General features: G+C 48.0%; 1 protein-coding gene across 2 annotated transcripts in view; it reads left to right on the forward strand.

Annotated features, from left to right (window-relative positions):
* Nucleotides 1–27,864, forward strand: part of PIGN (phosphatidylinositol glycan anchor biosynthesis class N) — a 988,499-nt gene that overhangs the window by 301,651 nt on the left and 658,984 nt on the right. For both annotated transcript variants that reach the window (XM_069219499.1, XM_069219500.1), the window contains one exon: nucleotides 26,433–26,488. In XM_069219499.1, the coding sequence (XP_069075600.1) occupies nucleotides 26,433–26,488 (56 nt within the window). The remainder of the gene's footprint in view (nucleotides 1–26,432; nucleotides 26,489–27,864) is intronic.

The following is a 27,864-nucleotide window of genomic DNA, read 5'->3' on the forward strand; positions in this document are numbered from 1 at the left end:
CCCCTTATGAAACTGACATCTTTTTATCGTAGTCATTGATGAGTATTCACGCTTTCTTTTAGTAGAGGAGCTTTCATCAACAGCTCATGACAAGGTAATTGAGCGGCTGGACAACATCCTTGCAGCATGGGGTATCCCCACCATTCTCAAATCTGACAATTGGTTGTCGTTCTATAGCAAAGAATTCAGGGAGTTGCTAGATGATAGTTTACCTTTAGAAAATATTTTTTTTAATGGGATGAAGGATTTACCTTTATTATAAATAAATCAGCTCCTATTAAAAAATGCTCTGTAAAGTTTCCAAGAGTTCAGTTCCATGGTTTAACCAGGATTTTGTATTGAATGAACTACGTTAAGTAGAAGAGGAGGCTTAGTTACCATCTTGTTGATAGTGCTTCCATTCGATCAGCTTTAAAGCAGTGTAAGAACACTTTAAAATAGGCACGCACTATTGATTTAGCAGAGCAGATTGCAGCTGCAAAGAATTCAAACCACGTAGAATTCACAATTGTGAACAAACTTTGCAATCCATCACATTTATGCACTGTAATTCCTTCCTCACTAATATTATGTGACAATTTGTCCTCCTATTTTGTGAATAAAGTAATACAGATAACCTTTAACTTTTTATTTTAAAGCCAGCATTTTAAATTACTTTTTCCCAGTTTGAGAAGTCACTGTCATGAGCACGGTTTTTGTATTTTGAGCGCTTTATGGTTGAATTGGTGGAATTGACCCGATACAGCATTCAGTTGGATTATCATTAGTCACTTGGGGCCACATGTACGTACGTTATGAATTTCAATTTCCTAATTGTGATTTTATGTGAATCGCAATTAGGAAAACGCAATTCCAAATGTGTGTAACTCGACTGAGTTTTTTTTGCGATTCCCAATGGGTTGCAAATAGACCTACCTTATTAATATTAATGAGGTAGGTCGCAAATTGTGACCCACTGGGAATTGCAAAAATCACAGGAATGGTGGCCTGCTGAGGTCAGGGGACCAACATGTCTGTGATTGCTTTCTAACATGGCAATCTTTTTTCTTTAAATGTTGACCATTTACCTTAAAAGAAATGAGGAATGTGTTTAAAAAAAAAAGTAAATGTTTCTTTAGGACTATTGCCTGTTTTAAGAAAAATGTTTTTGCATGCAGTCTCAAAGGGGAAGGGGTCCCTGTAGTGCTTTCCTCTTATCTAGTTTTTAAGCACATACATAAAACACCAGAAATGCACTTCTGAGTTCAAAGAAGACTTTTATTGTTGTTAATTCTTCCCCAACCACACTTTTTATGTTGACGAATTAGTAGCTTTCAAGCCCGCGTTAATCAAACAAAATATATCAGTTTGCAATATACACAGCAGCTTATATTTATAAGATATTGAATGCAAAGCAAAACAAATACTTCACCGTGTGGGAAACTATTTACAGCTTCATCTTTCTAAGGTCTGCAAGCTGATGACCCCCTGTCAGCCGCGAGAAAGAGATTCATCTACCCACACGGGTTTGCTGGCAGCTGGCGCCAAGCTCCAGCACGAGGTCCGGCAGATTCGAATCTGACTCTCTGCAGCCTGTTACATTTGTTACAACGGTGTGCCTCCTCCTCTCAGACCTGGGAAACTGAGCCAGCCTTTTGGAGACTGGCCAGGTCTCCAAGACTACTCCTGTTCCCATGCTCAAGCGAAGAAAAACAACACCCATGTACCCTCTCTTATCAGGTCTAGTCTACTGTGAGAAAAACATCTTGGTTCTCTGGTGCAAAAACACAGCTTGGAAAAATACAGCTTGGATTCTCAACTGCAATGTCTAACTCCACGTTAAAGGCAATAGGCAGCTAACCTAGATATCAAATGCAATGTCATGTTAAAGGCAATAGGCAGCTAACCTAAATATCAAATGCAATGTCTAGTGTCATGTCAAAGCCAATAGGCAGCTGAGCTGAATACAAAATGCAATGTATAATATCATGTCAAAGCCCATAGGCAGCTGAGCTGAATATAAAATGCAATGTATAATATCATGTCAAAGCCAATAGGCAGCTGAGCTGAATATAAAATGTAATATATGATATCATGTCAAAGCCAATAGGCAGCGGAGCTGAATACAAAATGTAATATATGATATCATGTCAAAGCCAATAGGCAGAATATCTAATAGCATGTCAAAGCCAATAGACGGCTAAACTGAATACAGAAAGCAATGGCTAATGCCATGTCAAAGCCCATAGGCGGCTCAACTGTACAAAACATACAATGTGCTACTGGTGAACATTGAGCAACTAATATGCGCAGTGGTGAAACACAAAGTCATTGGTCAAAACAAAACTTATCAAATGGCAGTACATTCCGCCCTTTGACCAATGAATTTTTGTTTCACATATCTCTTGTTTCAAACAAAAACAAAAAACAAAAAACATCAGCACAAAAAAAAACATTATCAGCAAGTCAGATTTGAATGATCAAAGCAATCCCTGTAAAGCAATAGAAGTGGATTAACACATTGATTTCATAACCTTTCACATCAGATACATCTATACAGAAAAGACTGAGCAATTTGTACTCTGAATGAGTCTCTAATTCAACAGTGTTAGCAATTTGTTGTGGCATGAGTTCTACTCATGTAAAGATGCACGGTCCACCTGAAAGGTTTGCTGGAAGGTAAGCAAAAGTCAGAGTTCCATACGAGAAGGGAAAAAAAAAAAAAACACAGCTTAGTTCCAGTGGAAGAATGCAATCAAACAAGTTGAACTTGAACTGAAGGCGCAGTTTGCGTAAAATGTATCCATGGTGCTGGCACTTTACTCAGCCAGGTTCAGGTTGGGGATTCGGTCCCTTCCCCGACCCCACATGCACACACCGGAAGGGGAACCACACAGCACACTCAGGGACAGTGGCGAAACGTGGTAGGATCTGCAAAAGAAACAAGTATGACTTTTCTTGCAAATAACATTTTTCATTTAAATTGCACCCTTCCTCTTTCTTTCCCTGTTTTATAATCAGCAGGACGTTTTTGGGGCCCTTTGTTACATTCGCTGCAGGTTCTGGAGGATCACTTGGGGCTTCAGCCCACACATCAGCACTGAGGTTTTTATCTGCTGCACCACAGCTTCCCTTTTCTTGCACTGTCAGAAGGGCTGGGGCAGACTCCTTCTTTAACAAACCTCCATTCACTGCACTTTTGCCAATTTGGGCCATTCTGTCTCCAATTTGTATGAATGAATCAGATTCTTTTCTAGGTATCAGCATAATTTCGATTTTTCCTTGGTAATCTGCAGCAATCACTCTCCCTAAAACCTGATCAATTTGCCATTTCTGTTCTGGTAACTTTCCTCTCCCCAACTGCTCTGTGACTGCTTGCATGACAGATTGCTTTTGTGCGTGCTGCACAGTTTTTATCAAATCTAGGGGAATGTGCATCTCTCTCATCTCTGCCCACTTGTAAGTGGCTTTTTCTCTCAGCTGTTCACATTTCTGGGGCACCCACTTAGCCATCCCCACTAAGGCAGAATTCTGGGTGTACACTTCTCTCTCTGAATTATTCTCATTAACATCTGCAAGGTAATTGAACCAGTTAGGTGCTAAAACATTAGCAATGAACCAAAAATCAGCGTAAAAATGACACATCTCACGTAGCTCTTGCTTTAAAATCTGACACACATTATACAACTCCATTCCTTCTCCTGTGCCAGAAAACAACATTTCAGTCAATGAATCATTAGTAAAACAAACATGCTTTTTATCTTCAGTGGACACGAGTTCAAATGGTGCACTCAACTTCATTGGTAACTCTTTTACCTGTGGTACTCTAGCCCTGTCTTGCAAGTACCAGATCCATTGTATGATTCTAGCTAGGGGCACTATTTTCTTCCCTTGTTCTTGATTTACATGTACATAAGTATTTCCTTCTTGCACTGCGCAGAAACCTAAAGTCTGCATTATTTCATTTGCCAAATCACAAGCGCGCAGCTGCATATAATTTTTCACAGTGACCATATACAAAAGTGTTAGGATTTCTCTCAAATGAGAGCTATTCTTTTTCCAAAAATCAAACAAGCTAATGAAACTCGGGGTGTCTTGCTCTAAAATCCTTCGTTTTACTTGTGCATTTTGCAACAGTAACTCGTAAATCACATTCTGGTCTCTCTCGTCCGTGTTATCAGTTAAGGAATGCATTTTGGCTGCCAAAAACCCTGGCTCACACGAAAACTCAGTGCAGCTCGGAGCTGTCTTAACCCCCTCATTACTGGAATGGGAAAAGAAAGATTCTTCATTTTTATAACTTTCAGCATTATTTTGAATTATTGTATCCTGGCTAATTTGCTCACGTAAATTCCTATTTTCATGTTCCAACTGCCTACATTTCTCCTGCATTTCTCTATAAGCAGATAAAGGTATCCAGACCTTTCTGTCATCATTACTTCCAAAAGACACGCTTTCTACATATGTACAACAGAAATTATTTCTCAAAGCAATATCAGGCAGTTTAGCTACACATGCATTTTCAAACATGGTCTGCCGTGCTTCTGTAATTCTCCAAACAGAAAACAATTCACAGTTTTTACTAGCACCATCGGGCAGTTTAACAACACATGCATTCTCAAACATGGTCTGCCGTGCTACTGTGATTTTCCAAACAACAAAAACAATTCCTATAATTCTCCAAACAACAAAAAAAACAATTACACTTTTTAAGTGTGCACTTAGAAATCTACCAACTCGTCAATACCCCTTAATCAACTCTTAATGATCGGCCCCACTTCTGGTACCAATTGTAGTGCTTTCCTCTTATCTAGTTTTTAAGCACATACATAAAACACCAGAAATGCACTTCTGAGTTCAAAGAAGACTTTTATTGTTGTTAATTCTTCCCCAACCACACTTTTTATGTTGACGAATTAGTAGCTTTCAAGCCCGCGTTAATCAAACAAAATATATCAGTTTGCAATATACACAGCAGCTTATATTTATAAGATATTGAATGCAAAGCAAAACAAATACTTCACCGTGTGGGAAACTATTTACAGCTTCATCTTTCTAAGGTCTGCAAGCTGATGACCCCCTGTCAGCCGCGAGAAAGAGATTCATCTACCCACACGGGATTGCTGGCAGCTGGCGCCAAGCTCCAGCACGAGGTCCGGCAGATTCGAATCTGACTCTCTGCAGCCTGTTACATTTGTTACAACGGTGTGCCCCCTCCTCTCAGACCTGGGAAACTGAGCAAGCCTTTTGGAGACTGGCCAGGTCTCCAAGACTACTCCTGTTCCCAAGCTCAAGCGAAGAAAAACAACACCCATGTACCCTCTCTTATCAGGTCTAGTCTACTGTGAGAAAAACATCTTGGTTCTCTGGTGCAAAAACACAGCTTGGAAAAATACAGCTTGGATTCTCAACTGCAATGTCTAACTCCACGTTAAAGGCAATAGGCAGCTAACCTAGATATCAAATGCAATGTCATGTTAAAGGCAATAGGCAGCTAACCTAAATATCAAATGCAATGTCTAGTGTCATGTCAAAGCCAATAGGCAGCTGAGCTGAATACAAAATGCAATGTATAATATCATGTCAAAGCCCATAGGCAGCTGAGCTGAATATAAAATGCAATGTATAATATCATGTCAAAGCCAATAGGCAGCTGAGCTGAATATAAAATGTAATATATGATATCATGTCAAAGCCAATAGGCAGCGGAGCTGAATACAAAATGTAATATATGATATCATGTCAAAGCCAATAGGCAGAATATCTAATAGCATGTCAAAGCCAATAGACGGCTAAACTGAATACAGAAAGCAATGGCTAATGCCATGTCAAAGCCCATAGGCGGCTCAACTGAACAAAACATACAATGTGCTACTGGTGAACATTGAGCAACTAATATGCGCAGTGGTGAAACACAAAGTCATTGGTCAAAACAAAACTTATCAAATGGCAGTACAGTCCCTTGGGACCCCTTCCAGTTTGTGTATGTGTTAGCACCAATTTGAAACTGGTGTTAAAAAGCGAATGTTTGGCAATCGCATTCCAGTCGCAAATCATTCATACATAGTACTGCAAGTCGCTATTAGGAAGGGGCGCCCATAACATGCCCCTTCCTAATTCCAAATTGTTAACCCATTTTGCAATTGGGTAATAGAATACGTTACCGAATCTCAAAATAGGGTTTTTTTCATAGGAAAGGAAAATGCTTTTTTGGTCACAAACAGCCTTAAATTATGGTCCGATTCTGCAAATCGGGCCATTTGTGACCAAAAAAAAGCTACGTGCATGTTGCCCTGAATCTCTCTGAGCAAACTTGGACTGTGATGGCACAACAACCTTATTTAAGATGCATTTACATGCCGCGTTTAATGTTGTAGCTTATCTGTTCTCCTTGCACATTTACACCACTATGGCCTTCAGTGAATAATTGGAATACTTCATTTCCAGTTAAGAGATCTCAAGAGGTGAAACTGAAGGTAGTATTACTATTATAGTATTATAGTATTATAGTATTATGGCTCGACCCCTGGCTAGAGAGTTTCCACCAGGTTTTTCATTATTTCCCACATTGTTCAGTCTTTATCACTGCAGTGATTAATTCCTTCTGCTTTCAATTGATATCCATTGCAGATGATACACAGATTGTGTTCTATTTTAATAAATAGTCCCAATGCAGAGTAGAGACATTTGGCAATTGTGGCAAATTAGATGACAGGTAACTCACTGAAGCTGAATAGGGGCAAGACATTGGTGTTTTTTTGGGTGCACCACCTTTGGTCTGGTCCTCATCTTGGTGGCCAATTGATCAGGGTTCTCCTCCCCTTTCAGCAGAAGCAGTTAAGAGCTTGCGGTTCTATACTGACAGCAATGGCACAAAACAGAAATTCAGGTGGTAGTGTTATCAAGAGTGGGTTATTGTAGCTCCTTGGACATTGGACTGCCTCCCCCACTCCCCAACAGGCTGCAGCTGATGCTGAATGTGTCAACCAGACTGCTGTTTGACCTGGATGTCTAATTAATCCTCTTCTCTGCTTTCTTTAGAAGTGCCAGGACACCCTTAATTGGCAGCATGCATGTGCTTTATAAATATGATATTCATTCACCTTTCTTTATTGCTAGTTTCATTCATATCCAAAATATGCAGTACCCCCACTCTGTACTTCTTCCTACAGAGATGTCTTGCATCTTGATTTTAATGAACTGTCTCATCTGGTACCATAAAATAACATCTTGTTGGCATTGGAATATACATTGGATAAAGGCTCATATAACCATGTTAGGGAACAAAATATTGCCAAAAGCTTACAAGAAATACAACCCATGTCATTTTTGTTGGTCCAATTAAGAGTTTCACAACCAATCACACATAGGGGGTCATTCTGACCTTGGCGGTAAAAGGCGATGACGCCATAACACTGCTGCGGTCGCGGTAAACCGCCACGGTCATTCTGACCGGCAACTGGCAAACCGCCAAAAACCCGACATCCACAAAAGACCGCCACACCAACGGGCAGCGCAAAACAGGCGATGACCAAACCTCCACCGTCACGCCAACAGAAATACGCCCATGCCATTCCGACCCACAAATCCCCGCAGCGGTCTTTCAACCGCGGTATTCCATTGGCGGTACACACCGCCGCGCTCAAAATACACACACCTTTACAAAACACTACCACATTGGACAAATCAAAATACACACACCTGAGACACATACACACACCACTCCCACACACCCAATTAAATATAAAACACACACCCACATCACCCACAAACCCTTACGACCACAATTGCGACTGAAGGACAGAGAGAGACAGCACAGCATAGAGTAGAACATCACACAGAGGCAAATCACAACATCACCCATACAATTTCCATGCACAAAACACCATACACCACCACACTCACCACATTCTACAACACATACACCACCCCTCACCTCATCCACACCACCCCATGGCACCCCAAAGACACCCCAGGTTCTCTGACGCAGAACTCAGGGTCATGGTGGAGGAAATAGTTTGTGTAGAGCCCCAGCTCTTCGGTGCACAGGTGCAGCACACCACCATTGCCAGGAAGATGGAGCTATGGAGCAGAATAGTGGACAGGGTCAACGCTGTGGGACAGCATCCACGCAATCGGGACGACATCAGGAAGCGGTGGAACGACCTACAGGGGAAGGTGCGTTCCATGGTATCAAGGCACAACATCGCGGTACAGCGGACTGGCGGCGGACCCCCACCTACTCCCCCAGAATTCACAGCATGGGAAGAGGAATGTAAGGAAATGCCTCCTTGGCATGGTTACCCCCTGACTTTTTGCCTTTGCTGATGCTATGTTTTGAATTGAAAGTGTGCTGAGGCCTGCTAACCAGGCCCCAGCACCAGTGTTCTTTCCCTAACCTGTACTTTTGATTCCACAATTGGCACACCCTGGCATCCAGATAAGTCCCTTGTAACTGGTACCTCTGGTACCAAGGGCCCTGATGCCAGGGAAGGTCTCTAAGGGCTGGAGCATGTATTATGCCACCCTAGAGACCCCTCACCCAGCACAGACACACTGCTTACCAGCTTGTGTGTGCTAGTGAGAACAAAATGAGTAAGTCGACATGGCACTCCCCTCAGGGTGCCATGCCAGCCTCTCACTGCCTATGCAGTATAGGTAAGACACCCCTCTAGCAGGCCTTACAGCCCTAAGGCAGGGTGCACTATACCATAGGTGAGGGTACCAGTGCATGAGCACTGTGCCCCTACAGTGTCTAAGCAAAACCTTAGACATTGTAAGTGCAGGGTAGCCATAAGAGTATATGGTCTGGGAGTCTGTTTTACACGAACTCCACAGCACCATAATGGCTACACTGAAAACTGGGAAGTTTGGTATCAAACTTCTCAGCACAATAAATGCACACTGATGCCAGTGTACATTTTATTGTAAAATACACCACAGAGGGCACCTTAGAGGTGCCCCCTGAAACTTAACCGACTATCTGTGTAGGCTGACTGGTTCCAGCAGCCTGCCACACTAGAGACATGTTGCTGGCCCCATGGGGAGAGTGCCTTTGTCACTCTGAGGCCAGTAACAAAGCCTGCACTGGGTGGAGATGCTAACACCTCCCCCAGGCAGGAGCTGTAACACCTGGCGGTGAGCCTCAAAGGCTCACCCCTTTGTCACAGCACCGCAGGACACTCCAGCTAGTGGAGTTGCCCGCCCCCTCCGGCCCCGGCCCCCACTTTTGGCGGCAAGGCCGGAGAAAATAATGAGAATAACAAGGAGGAGTCACTGGCCAGTCAGGACAGCCCCTAAGGTGTCCTGAGCTGAGGTGACTCTAACTTTTAGAAATCCTCCATCTTGCAGATGGAGGATTCCCCCAATAGGATTAGGGATGTGACCCCCTCCCCTTGGGAGGGGGCACAAAGAGGGTGTACTCACCCTCAGGGCTAGTAGCCATTGGCTACTAACCCCCCAGACCTAAACACGCCCTTAAATTTAGTATTTAAGGGCTCTCCCTGAACCTAGAAACTAGATTCCCGCAACAACAAGAAGAAGGACTGCCTAGCTGAAAACCCCTGCAGAGGAAGACCAGCAGACAACAACTGCCTTGGCTCCAGAAACTCACCGGCCTGTCTCCTGCCTTCCAAAGAACTCTGCTCCAGCGACGCCTTCCAAAGGGACCAGCGACCTCTGCATCCTCTGAGGACTGCCCTGCTTCGACGACGACAAGAAACTCCAGAGGACAGCGGACCTGCTCCAAAAAGACTGCAACTTTATCCAAAGGAGCAGCTTTAAAGAACCCTGCAATCTCCCCGCAAGAAGCGTGAGACTTGCAACACTGCACCCGGCGACCCCGACTCGGCTGGTGGAGAACCAACACCTCAGGGAGGACCCCCGGACTACTCTACGACTGTGAGTACCAAAACCTGTCCCCCCTGAGCCACCACAGCGCCGCCTGCAGAGGGAATCCCGAGGCTTCCCCTGACCGCGACTCTCTGAAACCTAAGTCCCGACGCCTGGAAAGGACCCTGCACCCGCAGCCCCCAGGACCTGAAGGACCGGACTCTCACTGCAGAAGTGACCCCCAGGAGTCCGTCTCCCTTGCCCAAGTGGAGGTTTCCCCGAGGAAGCCCCCCCTTGCCTGCCTGCAGCGCTGAAGAGATCCCTTGATCTCTCATTGACTTCCATTGCGAACCCGACGCTTGTTCTAACACTGCACCCGGCCGCCCCCGCGCCGCTGAGGGTGAAATTTCTGTGTGGGCTTGTGTCCCCCCCGGTGCCCTACAAAACCCCCCTGGTCTGCCCTCCGAAGACGCGGGTACTTACCTGCTGGCAGACTGGAACCGGGGCACCCCCTTCTCTCCATTGGAGCCCATGCGTTTTGGGCACCACTTTGAACTCTGGACCTGACCGGCCCTGAGCTGCTGGTGTGGTAACTTTGGGGTTGCTCTGAACCCCCAACGGTGGGCTACTTTGGACCAAGAACTGAACCCTGTAAGTGTCTTACTTACCTGGTAAAACTAACAAAAACTTACCTCCCCCAGGAACTGTGAAAATTGCACTGTGTCCACTTTTAAAATAGCTATTTATGAATAACTTGAAAAGTAGACATGCAATTGAAATGATTCAAAGTTCCTAATGTACTTACCTGCAATACCTTTCAAACACGATATTACATGTTAAATTTGAACCTGTGGTTCTTAAAATAAACTAAGAAAAGATATTTTTCTATACAAAACCTATTGGCTGGATTTGTCTCTGAGTGTGTGTGTACCTCATTTATTGTCTATGTGTATGTACAACAAATGCTTAACACTACTCCTTGGATAAGCCTACTGCTCGACCACACTACCACAAAATAGAGCATTAGTATTATCTCTTTTTACCACTATTTTACCTCTAAGGGGAACCCTTGGACTCTGTGCATGCTATTCCTTACTTTGAAATAGCACATACAGAGCCAACTTCCTACATTGGTGGATCAGCGGTGGGGTACAAGACTTTGCATTTGCTGGACTACTCAGCCAATACCTGATCACACGACAAATTCCAAAATTGTCATTAGAAATTGATTTTTGCAATTTGAAAAGTTTTCTAAATTCTTTAAAGTCCTGCTAGGGCCTTGTGTTAGTCCCTGCTAGCATTTCTTTTAGAGTTTAAAAGTTTGTAAAAGTTTGAATTAGATTCTAGAACCAGTTTAGTTTCTTAAAAAGTATTCCAACTTTTAGAAGCATAATGTCTAGCACAGATGTGAATGTGGTGGAACTCGACACCACACCTTACCTCCATCTCCAGATGAGAGAGCTAAGGTCACTCTGTAGCATAAGAAAAATAACAATGGGCTCCAGACCTACCAAAGCACAGCTCCAGGAGCTGTTGGCAGAGTATGATAGAGCCAACCCCTCTGTGGATAACACAGAGGAAGATGATAGTGAACTGGAGGAAGAATCCCCTCCACCAGTCCTATCTAGGGAGAACAGGGCTTCTCAAGCCCTGACTCCAAAAATAATAGTCAGAGATGCTGGCTCCCTCACAGGAGGGTCCAACCTCTCTGAAATCACTGAGGATAACTCCAGTGAAGAGGACATCCAGTTAGCCAGGATGGCCAAAAGATTGGCTTTGGAAAAACAGATCCTAGCCATAGAAAGGGAAAGACAAGAGATGGGCCTAGGACCCATCAATGGTGGCAGCAACATAACTAGGGTCAGAGATTCTCCTGACATGTTGAAAATCCCCAAAGGGATTGTAACTAAATATGAAGATGGTGATGATATCACCAAATGGTTCACAGCTTTTGAGAGGGCTTGTGAAACCAGAAAAGTGAACAAATCTCACTGGGGTGCTCTCCTTTGGGAAATGTTCACAGGAAAGTGTAGGGATAGACTCCTCACACTCTCTAAAAAAGATGCAGAATCTTATGACCTCTTGAAGGGTACCCTGATTGAGGGCTTTGGATTCTCCACTGAGGAGTATAGGATTAGATTCAGGGGGGGCTCAAAAATCCTCGAGCCAGACCTGGGTTGACTTTGTAGACTACTCAGTAAAAACACTAGATGGTTGGATTCAAGGAAATGGTGTAAATGATTATGATGGGCTGTACAATTTATTTGTGAAAGAACACCTATTAAGTAATTGTTTCAATGATAAACTGCATCAGCATCTGGTGGACCTAGGACCAATTTCTCCCCAAGAATTGGGAAAGAAGGCGGACCATTGGGTCAAGACTAGGGTGTCCAAAACTTCCACAGGGGGTGACCAAAAGAAAGGGGTCACAAAACCTCCCCAGGGGAAAGGTGGTGAGACAGCCAAAAATAAAAATAGTAAAGAGTCTTCTACAGGCCCCCAAAAACCTGCACAGGAGGGTGGGCCCAGAGCCTCTTCACAAAACAATCCTGGGTACAAGGGTAAAAACTTTGATCCCAAAAAGGCCTGGTGTCGAAACTGTAGTCAGTCTGGACACCAAACTGGAGACAAGGCCTGTCCCAAGAAAGATACCACTTCTAACTCCCATCCAGCTAAAACTGGAATGGCCAGTCTCCAAGTGGGATCAACAGTGTGCCCAGAGCAAATCAGGTGTCACACTGAAGCTACATTAGTCTCCGAGGGTGGGGTGGATTTAGCCACACTGGCTGCCTGGCCCCCTAACATGCAAAAATACAGGCAGCAGCTCTTAATTAATGGGACAAGTGTAGAGGGCCTGAGGGATACAGGTGCCAGTGTCACTATGGTGACAGAGAAACTGGTTTCCCCTGGCCAATACCTGACTGGACAAACTTATCCAGTCACCAACGCTGACAATCAGACTAAAGTACATCCCATGGCTATGGTAACTTTAGAGTGGGGAGGGGTCAATGGCCTGAAACAGGTGGTGGTCTCCTCAAATATCCCAGTAGACTGTTTGCTTGGAAATGACCTGGAGTCCTCAGCATGGGCTGAGGTAGAACTGAAAACCCATGCAGCCATGCTGGGTATCCCTGAACTGGTGTGTGTCAAGACTAGGGCACAGTGCAAGGCACAGGGTGAAAAAGTAGAGCTGGAGTCTGGAAAAATGACCCAGCCTACCAAGAGAAAAGGAAAGTCAGCTGGGAAACCAGCTGCAACACAACACCAAAAAGAGAACCTCTCTTCTCAGGAAGAAGTTCTGCCCTCTGAGGGAACTGAGCCTATGGAGCTGGAACCTTATCAGGTTGAGCTCTTGGGCCCAGGGGGACCCTCAAGGGAAGAGTTGTGTAAGGGACAAGAAACCTGTCCCTCTCTTGAAGGCCTTAGGCAGCAAGCTGCTGAAGAGTCCAAAGGCAAGAAAAATGGAACACATAGGGTCTATTGGGAAGATGGACTCCTGTACACTGAGGCAAGAGATCCCAAACCTGGTGCCACTAGGAGAGTGGTAGTGCCTCAGGGTTTCAGAGAGTTCATTCTGACCTTAGCCCATGATATTCCCCTTGCTGGGCATTTGGGACAAACCAAGACGTGGGAGAGGTTAGTCAACCACTTCTACTGGCCCAATATGTCCCAGAAGGTTAAGGAGTTTCGCCTCTCCTGCCCCACCTGTCAATCCAGTGGTAAGACAGGTGGGCATCCAAAGGCCCCCCTCATTCCACTTCCAGTGGTGGGGGTCCCCTTTGAAAGAGTGGGTGTGGACATAGTTGGTCCACTAGAACCTCCCACAGCCTCAGGAAATATGTACATCCTAGTAGTAGTGGATCATGCTACTAGGTATCCTGAAGCTATTCCCCTTAGGTCGACTACTGCCCCTGCAGTAGCCAAGGCCCTCATTGGTATCTTTACCAGAGTGGGTTTCCCTAAGGAGGTGGTGTCTGACAGAGGTACCAACTTCATGTCAGCATACCTAAAACACATGTGGAATGAGTGTGGAGTGACTTACAAATTCACTACCCCATATCATCCACAAACTAATGGCCTTGTTGAGAGATTCAACAAGACATTAAAGGGCATGATCATGGGGCTCCCAGAAAAACTCAAAAGGAGATGGGATGTCCTCCTGCCATGTCTGCTTTTCGCTAACAGAGAGGTGCCTCAGAAGGGAGTAGGATTCTCACCCTTTGAACTTCTGTTTGGCCACCCTGTAAGGGGACCACTTGCTCTTGTTAAAGAAGGCTGGGAGAGACCTCTTCATGAGCCTAAACAAGACATAGTGGACTATGTACTTGGCCTTCGCTCAAGGATGGCAGAGTACATGGAAAAGGCAAGTAAAAACCTTGAGGCCAGCCAACAACTCCAGAAGTTGTGGTATGACCAAAAGGCTGCACTGGTTGAATTTCAACCAGGGCAGAAAGTCTGGGTTCTGGAGCCTGTGGCTCCCAGGGCACTCCAGGACAAATGGAGTGGCCCTTACCCAGCACTAGAGAGGAAGAGTCAGGTCACCTACCTGGTGGACCTGGGCACAAGCAGGAGCCCCAAGAGGGTGATCCATGTGAACCGCCTTAAGCTCTTCCATGACAGGGCTGATGTAAATCTGTTGATGGTAACAGATGAGGACCAGGAAGCTGAGAGTGAACCTCTCCCTGATCTCCTCTCATCAGACCCTAAAGATGGCTCAGTAGATGGAGTGATCTACTCAGACACCCTCTCTAGCCAACAGCAGTCTGACTGCAGAAAGGTCCTGCAGCAGTTTGCTGAACTCTTTTCCCTAACCCCTGGTCAGACACACCTGTGTACCCATGATGTGGACACAGGAGACAGCATGCCTGTCAAAAACAAAATATTTAGACAGTCTGACCAAGTTAAGGAAAGCATCAAGGTGGAAGTCCACAAGATGCTGGAATTGGGAGTAATTGAGTACTCTGACAGCCCCTGGGCTAGCCCAGTGGTCTTAGTCCCCAAACCTCACACCAAAGAAGGAAAGAGAGAGATGAGGTTTTGTGTGGACTACAGAGGTCTCAACTCTGTCACCAAGACAGATGCCCATCCCATTCCTAGAGCTGATGAGCTAATAGACAAATTAGGGGCTGCCAAATTCTTAAGTACCTTTGACTTAACAGCAGGGTACTGGCAAATCAAAATGGCCCCTGGAGCAAAAGAAAAGACAGCATTCTCCACACCTGATGGGCATTATCAGTTCACTGTTATGCCCTTTGGTTTAAAGAATGCCCCCGCCACCTTCCAAAGGTTGGTGAATCAAGTCCTTGCTGGGCTGGAATCCTTTAGTGCAGCTTATCTGGATGATATTGCTGTCTTCAGCTCCACCTGGCAGGATCACCTGGTCCACCTGAAGAAGGTTTTGAAGGCTCTGCAATCTGCAGGCCTCTCTATCAAGGCATCCAAATGCCAGATAGGGCAGGGAACTGTGGTTTACTTGGGACACCTTGTAGGTGGAGGCCAAGTTCAGCCACTCCAGCCTAAGATCCAGACTATTCTGGACTGGGCAGCTCCAAAAACCCAGACTCAAGTCAGGGCATTCCTTGGCTTGACTGGGTACTACAGGAGGTTTGTGAAGGGATATGGATCCATTGTGACAGCCCTCACAGAACTCACCTCCAAGAAAATGCCCAAGAAAGTAAACTGGACCATAGAATGCCAACAGGCCTTTGACACCCTGAAACAAGCTATGTGCACAGCACCAGTTCTAAAAGCTCCAGATTACTCCAAGCAGTTCATTGTGCAAACAGATGCCTCTGAACATGGGATAGGGGCAGTTTTGTCCCAAACAAATGATGATGGCCTTGACCAGCCTGTTGCTTTCATTAGCAGGAGGTTACTCCCCAGGGAGCAGCGTTGGAGTGCCATTGAGAGGGAGGCCTTTGCTGTGGTTTGGTCCCTGAAGAAGCTGAGACCATACCTCTTTGGTACTCACTTCCTAGTTCAGACTGACCACAGACCTCTCAGATGGCTGATGCAAATGAAAGGTGAAAATCCAAAACTGTTGAGGTGGTCCATCTCCCTACAGGGAATGGACTTTATAGTGGAACACAGACCTGGGACTGCCCATGCCAATGCAGATGGCCTTTCCAGGTTCTTCCACTTAGAAAATGAAGACTCTCTTGGGAAAGGTTAGTCTCATCCTCTTTCGTTTGGGGGGGGGTTGTGTAAGGAAATGCCTCCTTGGCATGGTTACCCCCTGACTTTTTGCCTTTGCTGATGCTATGTTTTGAATTGAAAGTGTGCTGAGGCCTGCTAACCAGGCCCCAGCACCAGTGTTCTTTCCCTAACCTGTACTTTTGATTCCACAATTGGCACACCCTGGCATCCAGATAAGTCCCTTGTAACTGGTACCTCTGGTACCAAGGGCCCTGATGCCAGGGAAGGTCTCTAAGGGCTGGAGCATGTATTATGCCACCCTAGAGACCCCTCACCCAGCACAGACACACTGCTTACCAGCTTGTGTGTGCTAGTGAGAACAAAATGAGTAAGTCGACATGGCACTCCCCTCAGGGTGCCATGCCAGCCTCTCACTGCCTATGCAGTATAGGTAAGACACCCCTGTAGCAGGCCTTACAGCCCTAAGGCAGGGTGCACTATACCATAGGTGAGGGTACCAGTGCATGAGCACTGTGCCCCTACAGTGTCTAAGCAAAACCTTAGACATTGTAAGTGCAGGGTAGCCATAAGAGTATATGGTCTGGGAGTCTGTTTTACACGAACTCCACAGCACCATAATGGCTACACTGAAAACTGGGAAGTTTGGTATCAAACTTCTCAGCACAATAAATGCGCACTGATGCCAGTGTACATTTTATTGTAAAATACACCACAGAGGGCACCTTAGAGGTGCCCCCTGAAACTTAACCGACTATCTGTGTAGGCTGACTGGTTCCAGCAGCCTGCCACACTAGAGACATGTTGCTGGCCCCATGGGGAGAGTGCCTTTGTCACTCTGAGGCCAGTAACAAAGCCTGCACTGGGTGGAGATGCTAACACCTCCCCCAGGCAGGAGCTGTAACACCTGGCGGTGAGCCTCAAAGGCTCACCCCTTTGTCACAGCACCGCAGGACACTCCAGCTAGTGGAGTTGCCCGCCCCCTCCGGCCCCGGCCGCCACTTTTGGCGGCAAGGCCGGAGAAAATAATGAGAATAACAAGGAGGAGTCACTGGCCAGTCAGGACAGCCCCTAAGGTGTCCTGAGCTGAGGTGACTCTAACTTTTAGAAATCCTCCATCTTGCAGATGGAGGATTCCCCCAATAGGATTAGGGATGTGACCCCCTCCCCTTGGGAGGGGGCACAAAGAGGGTGTACTCACCCTCAGGGCTAGTAGCCATTGGCTACTAACCCCCCAGACCTAAACACGCCCTTAAATTTAGTATTTAAGGGCTCTCCCTGAACCTAGAAACTAGATTCCCGCAACAACAAGAAGAAGGACTGCCTAGCTGAAAACCCCTGCAGAGGAAGACCAGCAGACAACAACTGCCTTGGCTCCAGAAACTCACCGGCCTGTCTCCTGCCTTCCAAAGAACTCTGCTCCAGCGACGCCTTCCAAAGGGACCAGCGACCTCTGCATCCTCTGAGGACTGCCCTGCTTCGACGACGACAAGAAACTCCAGAGGACAGCGGACCTGCTCCAAAAAGACTGCAACTTTATCCAAAGGAGCAGCTTTAAAGAACCCTGCAATCTCCCCGCAAGAAGCGTGAGACTTGCAACACTGCACCCGGCGACCCCGACTCGGCTGGTGGAGAACCAACACCTCAGGGAGGACCCCCGGACTACTCTACGACTGTGAGTACCAAAACCTGTCCCCCCTGAGCCCCCACAGCGCCGCCTGCAGAGGGAATCCCGAGGCTTCCCCTGACCGCGACTCTCTGAAACCTAAGTCCCGACGCCTGGAAAGGACCCTGCACCCGCAGCCCCCAGGACCTGAAGAACCGGACTCTTACTGCAGAAGTGACCCCCAGGAGTCCCTCTCCCTTGCCCAGTGGAGGTTTCCCCGAGGAAGCCCCCCCTTGCCTGCCTGCAGCGCTGAAGAGATCCCTTGATCTCTCATTGACTTCCATTGCGAACCCGACGCTTGTTCTAACACTGCACCCGGCCGCCCCCGCGCCGCTGAGGGTGAAATTTCTGTGTGGGCTTGTGTCCCCCCTGGTGCCCTACAAAACCCCCCTGGTCTGCCCTCCGAAGACGCGGGTACTTACCTGCTGGCAGACTGGAACCGGGGCACCCCCTTCTCTCCATTGGAGCCTATGCGTTTTGGGCACCACTTTGAACTCTGCACCTGACCGGCCCTGAGCTGCTGGTGTGGTAACTTTGGGGTTGCTCTGAACCCCCAACGGTGGGCTACTTTGGACCAAGAACTGAACCCTGTAAGTGTCTTACTTACCTGGTAAAACTAACAAAAACTTACCTCCCCCAGGAACTGTGAAAATTGCACTGTGTCCACTTTTAAAATAGCTATTTATGAATAACTTGAAAAGTATACATGCAATTGAAATGATTCAAAGTTCCTAATGTACTTACCTGCAATACCTTTCAAACAAGATATTACATGTTAAATTTGAACCTGTGGTTCTTAAAATAAACTAAGAAAAGATATTTTTCTATACAAAACCTATTGGCTGGATTTGTCTCTGAGTGTGTGTACCTCATTTATTGTCTATGTGTATGTACAACAAATGCTTAACACTACTCCTTGGATAAGCCTTCTGCTCGACCACACTACCACAAAATAGAGCATTAGTATTATCTCTTTTTACCACTATTTTACCTCTAAGGGGAACCCTTGGACTCTGTGCATGCTATTCCTTACTTTGAAATAGCACATACAGAGCCAACTTCCTACAAGGAAGTCTTGCACATCCTGCATCCTGAGGGCCTCGCAGGAGTAGGCGGAGGAATGGACTCTGGTAAGGCAAATCTCGACTACTTCATTCCCCCCACCCCACCTGCATGCCAAATCATACCCCCACCCTCACCCCCACCCCCATCACACCAACTCCTTGCGAATGGCTCACCATCACAACCCACCCATCCCAAAACCTAGCCCTGCATGCCTCCCCAAAGCATGGACACCCATCACCAAAGCATGCCCACTGCACACACCCATCACCCCCACAAGCCACCGTCACAAAAGCCCCCAAAAGGGAATGCCAGCACTGGGGTACACGGCCACCCACCCATTACACGAAATGCCACACACAGGACCCGAACGCCACCACATCGCCACGGAGGGTCCAGAGATGTCCATCCCACCCCCAGAAGAGGCCCCCAGTGATGACAGCAGCTCTGTCTCCCTGGACCCAGATGACCAGCCTGGCCCATCGGGGACCTCGGGACAGTCGGTTCCCCACAGACAGCCACAGGCTACACGAGACCTAACCCCCACTGGGAACACCAGCACAGCTCCCACCCAGCGGGCCCATGCCTCTGTCTCCAGGACACGTCAATCAGCGGTGTGTCCACCACTACAGGGCACCCAGGTTGACCCACCACCCCAACAACAACAGGGACCTGGGGGCAGTGGTAGTGGGCACACCGTCCAGGGGACAGAGGCCCAGGGAAACAGGGGAACTGGTAGAGCTGCTGTGCGACAGGGGGGGGACAGGCCCAGGGAACCGACTCTCCAAGAGGCCCTCTCCTCCATCATGGGAGCATACCACCGCTCCCAGGAGACGATGGCTACGGTACTGGCCAGGTTCCAGGAGATCCAGGTACTGCAGGAGGAACAGTACATGGGGTTCAGAGAGGAACTGAGGAACATTAGTTCCGCAATGGGGACCATCGTCGTGGCCCTTAACCAGATAGTCACCGCATTGCGGGACCATGTGGCACCAAAAAGGGCCCCTGTCACTAGCCTGGACCAGGAACAGCCTACCACCTCCGCCGGCGCTAGTGGACAGGAGGCCCCCACACAACGACAGGCCACCAGAACCCCACCTCCTGCAGAAGAAGAACCACCCCGCAAGTGGCACCTGAGATCTCACAAGAAGACAGAGTAGGATGCCAAGACCCCCGCCAGCAAAGGATACCCCCTGATGTCATCCCACTGTCCCACATTGTCACCCTGTCCAACCTTGAACTGCCCCTGCTCCATCCTTCCACAGGCATATAGAAAATGCACCTGTGAGACTGAAAACTGGACTCTGCCATGGACATTACTCCACCATCACCCATCACCGTTTTACAATCATGTTCCTAAATGTAGCACTTTAATAAAATCACTTATTGCACTTAAAAAATCTGGAGTCTGCTTGTATTTTGAACAAATGTATTAGACATAACGGTGCAATAATGTTCAGTCACATTTTGATGACAACATACCACTGTCACACAGCTGTAGTCCATGGGCAAACAAAGCAGAGGTCACACAGTGGGGCCCACAGCTCTGAAAACGGAAGGGAAAGTCACAACTCAGTTAACAGGAACTGGGGGGAAACTCATACAGTAGAGAGGCAGGAGACTTTAAGTAAATGTAAAATGGCGTGGTTGATTCGTACCTGTGTGCTACTGAAAATACTGTTGTATCACAGTGTCCCTGTTGTCTATGTCGTCCCCGTCGTCTTCCTCCTCTTCACTCTCCACAGGCTCCACAGCTGCTACAACACCACCATCTGGACCATCCTCCTGCAGGAAAGGCACCTGGCGTCGCAAAGCCAGGTTGTGAAGCATACATCAGGCCACAATGATATGGCACACCTTCTTTGGTGAGTACATTAGGGATTCACCTGTCATATGCAGGCACCTAAACCTGGCCTTCAGGAGGCCGAAGGTTCTTTCTATAATCCTCCTAGTTCGCCCATGGGCCTCATTGTAGCGTTCCTCTGCCCTTGTCCTGGGATTCCTCACTGGGGTAAGTAGCCACGACAGGTTGGGGTAACCAGAGTCACCTATTAGCCACACACGGTGTCTCTGTAGCTGTTCCATCACATAAGGGATGCTGCTATTTCGCATGATGTACGCGTCATGCACTGACCCAGGGAACTTGGCATTTACATGGGAGATGTACTGGTCAGCCAAACAGACCACCTGGACATTCATCGAATGATAACTTTTTCTGTTCCTGTACACCTGCTCACTTTCACTGGGGGGGAACCAAAGCCACATGAGTCCCATCAATGGCACCAATGATGTTGGGGATATGTCCAAGGGTATAGAAATCACCCTTCAGTGTAGCCAAATCGCCCACCTCAGGGAAAACAATGTAGCTCCGCATGTATTTCATCAGGGCAGACAACACTCTGGACAAAACCTTAGAAAACATAGGCTGAGACATCCCTGATGATATGGCCACTGTTGTTTGGAATGATCCACTTGCCAAAAAATGGAGTACTGACAGAACCTGCACCAGAGGGGGAATCCCTGTGGGTTGGCGAATTGGGGACATCAGGTCTGGCTCCAGCTGGGCACACAGTTCCTGTATAGTGGCTCGGTCAAGCCTGTATGTCAGTATGACATGTCTTTCTTCCATTGTCGACAGGTCCACCAGCGGTCTGTACACGGGAGGATTCCTCCATCTCCTCGCAAGGCCCAGCGGACGGTGCCTAGGAAGGACAACATGGAGCACAGAGTCAAGCAACCCACAGGTACGTAACCACAGCTTGCACAGTACACGATTCGCTATGCATTGAATGGCTTGTATGATTGGCAATGCAAGGCCTAGGCCTGTGTGACGCTGTAGAAATTAAGCCATGTGGGCCCTTGAAATGGCGGCTGCCTGACCTGTGAAGTGTGACAATGGGATGTGAGGTCAATGCGCTGGCGTGGCACACCGTGGCGGTAGGCGGTCGAAGACCGCAGCGCAAAGCAGCATTGGTTAACATTGAACCCTATGGGTCTCAGGAGCCAATGACGATGTGCGCCGGCGGACGCGGTACGCACCGCCGCGGGCGTGACCGCCATTTTCTATCTGCTTAATCACTCGAGACCTGATCATCCACAGGAGAGGACCTATACTGCAAGTGCTGCTGTGACCTCGGTCTGGAAGAGACAATGGCTGCTGCGACTGGGGAAAGGGCCCCTGCCTTCACATCTGAGGAATTGGAGAAACTTGTTGATGGGGTCCTCCCCCAGTATGCGCTACTCTACGGTCCTCCAGACCAACAGGTAAGTACACAGGGAGCACGTTGTATGGGCTATGCCTGTGTTGAGTGGGGTGGATGTAAGATGGTGGGGAGGGGAGCGAATGAGGAATGCAACGCACGACTGATGAGAGCATGTGCCACATGGCAAGGTTGGGGAGGGGGGGCCACTCACATCGACAATGCAGAAAAGTGATGATATTTCTTTTCCCACCCTGTCCATGTCACATAGGTCAGCGCCCATCAGAAGATCGACATTTGGCGAGCCATCACCAAGGACGTCCGGGCCCTGGGGGTCCACAACAGACGGGGCACCCACTGCCGCAAGAGGTGGGAGGACATCTGCCGCGGGAGCAGAAAGACCGCCGAGGCTCTGCTGGGGATGGCCTCCCAACCTAGGAGGGGTGCCACACGGCAATTGACCCCCCTGATGTCCCGGATCCTGGCGGTGGCCTACCCCGATTTGGATGGGCGCGTGAGGACATCACAGCAGACACAAGGGGGTGAGTCTCAGCACATTCTGCTATATCAGCGCACAGTGCAGGTGTCTGGGTGGTGGAGGAGGGCTGTGGCTATCTCTAGGCCAGGGCGGTTTCTGTAGGCTAGGCCCCTCCGTTAGGCATGGCCCTGTGCCCCCGCCCCCCACCTCTGTAGGGTGCTAAGTACAGCTATCCATGGCCCGGGCTCACCTATGTGTGCAGTTGTACTCCATAGACTTGTAGGCCAAGTCACAATAATTGAGTAGTGTACCCCGAGTGCGCGGCGTAGTGCAGGGGGCTTCTGTGTCTGTCCTCTCCGCCAACGGTGCCGCCAATGCATGCACTCAACATGTCTTTCTTTCTTATCCCCCCCCTTTTTTGGGGGTTTCCTGTTCATGTGTGCATTAGCATCATCAGGCGGAGGAGAAGTGGCATCGGCGCACGAGGGAGCTGCATCTCACATGGCCCCGGAGGGCCCTGGAACCGACTCCGAGTTCACCAGTGAGACGGAGGGCAAGAGGAGCACCACAACGGGGACCCGTGGAGACGTCAGCGACACCGACACGTCCTCGGAAGGGAGCTCCCTTGTGGTGGCGGCAACATCCGTGCCCACCGCAACAACAGGTACAGCCGCCACCCAGCGCACCAGCTCCGCCCTCCCAGCAGCCCCTCAGCGTTCACCCCGTGCCCGCTCGGCCAGGAAGCCGGGCATCTCCTTCGCCCCAGGCACCTCAGGCCCTGCCCCAGTTACCCCTGCTGCCCTCAGTGCAGAGATCATTGACCTCCTCCAGACGCTCATTGTTGGGCAGTCTACCCTTTTGAATGCCATCCAGGGGGTGGAAAGGGAGGTGCATCGGAGCAATGCATACCTGGAGGGCATTCATTCGGGTCAGGCTGCCCATCAGCGATCGTTCAACGCTCTGGCCTCAGCACTGACGGCAGCCATTGTCCCTGTCTCCAGCCTCCCTCCTCCAACTCCCTCCACCCAGTCCCACTCCCCTGTTCCTCTGCCTATCCCAGACACACCTACAGACCAGCCTGCACACACATCAACACCCAAGGGCAGCTCATCCAGACATAAGCACCACAGATCACACAGCATTCACCCAAGCAACATCCACATGCAGACATGCCAACAGCCACTGCCTCCTCTGTGTCCCCCTCCTCCTCGTCTCCCTCCTCCCTCCCTGTGACGTCTCCACTCACACATGCATGCACATCATCAGCCACTACGTCCATCACCAGCACACCCACCAGAACACTCCGCACACGTGCAGTCACCACCCCCACTGCCATTTACACGTCCCCTGTGTCCTCTCCCAGTGTGTCTGTCACCCCCTCTTCCAAACCACACAAATGCAGGCAGCCATCCACCTCACGACAGCCTCAGTCACATGCACCTGCACCCATAGACAGCACACTTGACTCTCCTACAACCACATCCTCTTCCTCCACTCCCATACCCACTGCACCTACCCTTCCCATTGCTCCTAAAAAGTTTTTCCTCTCCAAAATTAACCTCTTTGCATCACCTGACCCACCCCCTCCATCTCGTAAGAGTCCAAACAGCACCTCAGCCACCACAAGCCCTGCACCTACTAGGACCATAGTTCAGGGCTATTGGAGTCCACCAGCTCCTAGGGCCGGAACATCGGCCAGCAGCAAGGGGACAGCCAGCCCACCCCCTGGGAAAAGAACCAAAAAAGGGAAGGGCCGGCGCGACAGGCCTGAGACGGCTGCCCCCAAGGACACTACCCTTGCACCGTCACCTGGCACATCCACAAAGGGAGGCAAGGGCCCCAGAGATTCGGCGAAGGAGGGCAAGGGCAGCAGGGCGGACAAGTCCGGCAGCAGGCGAGCTGCCCAGGAGGGCCCCACCAGCCCCATTTCGGGTGTGACGGAGGACACCCACGGGCCCAGGACTCCAGCACAGGAGGGCCCCGCTAGCGAAAGGTCGGATGGCGACTGAGCGGGAATTATTGGCCAGATCCGGTTCCCCAGGAACACAAGACAAGCACCGCTGAACAGGGCCCCGCCGTCTCAAGAACCGCTGAACAGGGCCCTGCCGTCTCAAGAACCGCTGAACAGGGCCCCGCCGTCTCAAGAACCGCTGAACAGGGCCCGCCGTGACAAGCACTGCTGAACAGGGCCCCACCGTCTCAAGAACCGCTGAACAGGGCCCCGCCGTCTCAAGAACCGCTGAACAGGGCCCCGCCGTGACAAGCACTGCTGAACAGGGCCCCGCCGTGACAAGCACCGCTGAACAGGGCCCCGCCGTGACAAGCACCGCTGAACAGGGCCCGCCGTCACAAGAACCGCTGAACAGGGCCCCGCCGTCTCAAGAACCGCTGAACAGGGCCCCGCCGTGACAAGCACCGTCTTTTTGGAAGACCACCAAATCCGCTTCAGGCAACAGACTGCCATATTAGGAGTCTTTGAAGGACTTCTGCCCATTTCTGGGCGGAAGTCCGACTCCGCAGAGGCGGTTGCATCGCCAGCACCGCCAGAGCAGCAAGACTCCTTCTGCCGTGTTACAAGCCGTAATGCGGTTTGGCGGAATCCTGCTGGCTTGGTGGTGCTGGTGGTGCAAGACCGCCAGGACCCATCCCCTCCCAGACGACCTCCTGTGTGTGTGTATATGCCCATGTGTGGGGGTGTCTGAGCGCATGTTTGTTAGTGAGTGAGGGTGTCTGTCTGGATGTATGCGTCTGCTGAGGGATGTGTACGGGAATGCATGTGTGTGTGAAAGGTCAGGGGTTGTTTGGGAGTGTTTGGACGGGTGGGGGGGGGTGCATGTTTGGGGACATGTGTGCTGGCAACAGGAATGGGGATTCCTGTCACCAGGTGCGTGACCGCCAGGGTTTTCGTGGTGGGGTGACCACCACAGAAAGCCTGGCGGTCTGCAGCCTTGTAATCCGGCCAGCAGGCTGAGGCCTGCCGCCGGGTTGGAGGTGCACACCGCCAGCCGCATAGGTGCGACTGCACCGGCGGGCCAGGCGGGGTTGTGGAGGCTTAGCGTCTGCCAAGCTCCACAACTTGTGATGTGGCGGTCCTTACTGCCAGGTCTGCGGCGGTAAGACTGTCAAAGCAAGGCTGACAGTCTCATGACAGTCAGCCTTGTAATGAGGGCCTGTGTGTTTAGTTAATTTAAGTGTTCTCTTTTTTCCTGTAATTCCTGGAGTTGGAAGAGTATTGGTGAATAGTTTAAGTGCTGTACCTCTTTTTTATCTCTTGTTTTCCTACCTTCTTTTATTGATTAGTCAACAATAATGCAATATTGGTCCATTTGGCTGTGCTAGGTTGTTGCTAGACCAGGCTGTTTCTGTATTGGCCTTCACTTGTTTGTATAGATGGGATTTGAGTTTCATGGATTGTATATCTTTTTTAGGACTGACTTGACAGCATAGCTGTCTGCTAATGTATTGTTGCCACTTATTATTAATAATATAGATAGCGTGGGATTTTACTTCATCCAGAGGAGTATCGCTATCTCATCCCATGCCATTGGAATGCTTTGTGCATCATTTTACTGTATTGCAAGTATGGCATTCTGTATTTTCGTTGCTGTCTTTATTATTGTCTTCGTATTTTTCAGATATTTTTATGGCATCCTGACACTGTATAACTTGCATGTTTGTGAAGTGTTATTTTTCAAACTCCTTAATAAAGATAGATATAATAATAAATATATTAATAAAGTCCTTAATAAAGATAGATATAATAATAAACAAAATAAAGATAGCTGATTAAAAATGTGGCTAGCCTTGTATAATGGAGGACTAACCACCATGAAGAATAGAGTTGTCAATCATACAATAGACTAATTGCCCAAGGTAGCAGTTGAGCATCAAGATGGCCATCTGTCCTAATGCATCACTCACAATTGATTCATTTTCTGAGATTTATGTTCATCATTATTCTTGCTTGTATGAATAACTAAGCATGATCATTATTCAGTCTTGGAATATACTAAGCATTTTAGGTTCCTTTTAATTGGCAATTTTTATAACTATTGTGTTTCAGGTTAAAATGACTCAGAAAAAGGAAAATACTTTACCCTTTATGTTCACACCCTACAAGTAAGTGTTTCCACAGTTTTGCTATTTTGTTCTAAATACCCTTTTTGTAATTATTCCTTTCACTGTTTTTTGTGAAAAACAAAAATGATGTTATGAAAAAAAGAAAAACGGGTGGTTGGCGTCTCAGCACAATGATTGACATCTCCACACAGTGTGTCTTCTTTATCCTGCCTCTAAAATGATCAGAGGGACTTAAACATACCCCAAGTTTTCAGCTTAAATGATCAGATTTTTAGAGTATTCCCACCTTTGAATCCATATTTAGTGTATTGTTTTGGGACACCCCTTGCTTTATAGACCAGTTCTGGCGCAAATGTCCACTTCCCTAATCCATTAATCTAATGTGGGGATATTTATACCAGCAAATGATGTGCTAAGTCATTCTTGGCTGTCAACAAGCCACTAGCAGTGAGGTTATGGTATGATCCGTGACTCCCTCTCCTTCCATAATACCATGCAGTATCACTTTACAATCTACATCTATAGGTCTACCCATCACCTCCCAGGTTTGTCACTGACTGTGCACCAATATTTGGCTACCAGTGGGAAATTTCAAACATATGAGAAAACATTATAATACGGGTCTTTTACGCTCTCCATCTTCGTAAATTGTGTAGCGGTTATTATGATATCTTGGAAGAAATTTAGGGCCTGATTACGACTTTGGCAAATGGGATACTCCATCACAAATGTGATGGATATCTAGTCCGCTGTATTACAAGTTCAATTATATCCTATGGAACTTGTAAAACGGCGGGTGGGATATCCGTCACATTTGTGACGGAGTATCCCCTCCACCAAGGTCGCAATCAGGCCCTTAAATTTGATGAGTTTGAGTTTTGAGCAAATGGCTTGGATTCTCAGCGCCATCCTTATCTTAATCCATAAATACAACTTTTCTGTCTTACATTGAAGATATTACTGTTTATTTTTCGACATAAAAATAGTATTTGCTTATTCTTACTGTACGTTTGAGAAAATATGTTTTGCTTACAACAACAAAACATCCATCTGAGCCTGTATCAAACACAAGATTGAGCTGTCACATATTTATATATTTATTTGTGATTTTCTATAACGTAAACCAGAGTTGGTTTAACAGAGGGCTTTACAAGGGAGTATGCAAAAAAGCAAAGAAAAATTGAGGCGGTGCAATTGTAGAACCAACTAGGGTGAATGGACAAATAAGTGGACGAGAAGTATGCATAGGGTGAGTGTGCTGGTGACTGATATTTTAGAAACATGCGGAATAAGAAAATTTAAGGAGAAGGAATTGGATATGTCCACAGCATTGGCTTAATTTGTCTTTCTACTCATCACAGACTGATATAGCGCTAATCATATATTTGGTGGTGACAGTGGAAGAACAGATCCTT

Source organism: Pleurodeles waltl, chromosome 2_2 (genome assembly GCF_031143425.1).
Source record: "Pleurodeles waltl isolate 20211129_DDA chromosome 2_2, aPleWal1.hap1.20221129, whole genome shotgun sequence".
In the NCBI taxonomy this organism is placed as follows: Eukaryota; Metazoa; Chordata; class Amphibia; order Caudata; family Salamandridae; genus Pleurodeles; species Pleurodeles waltl.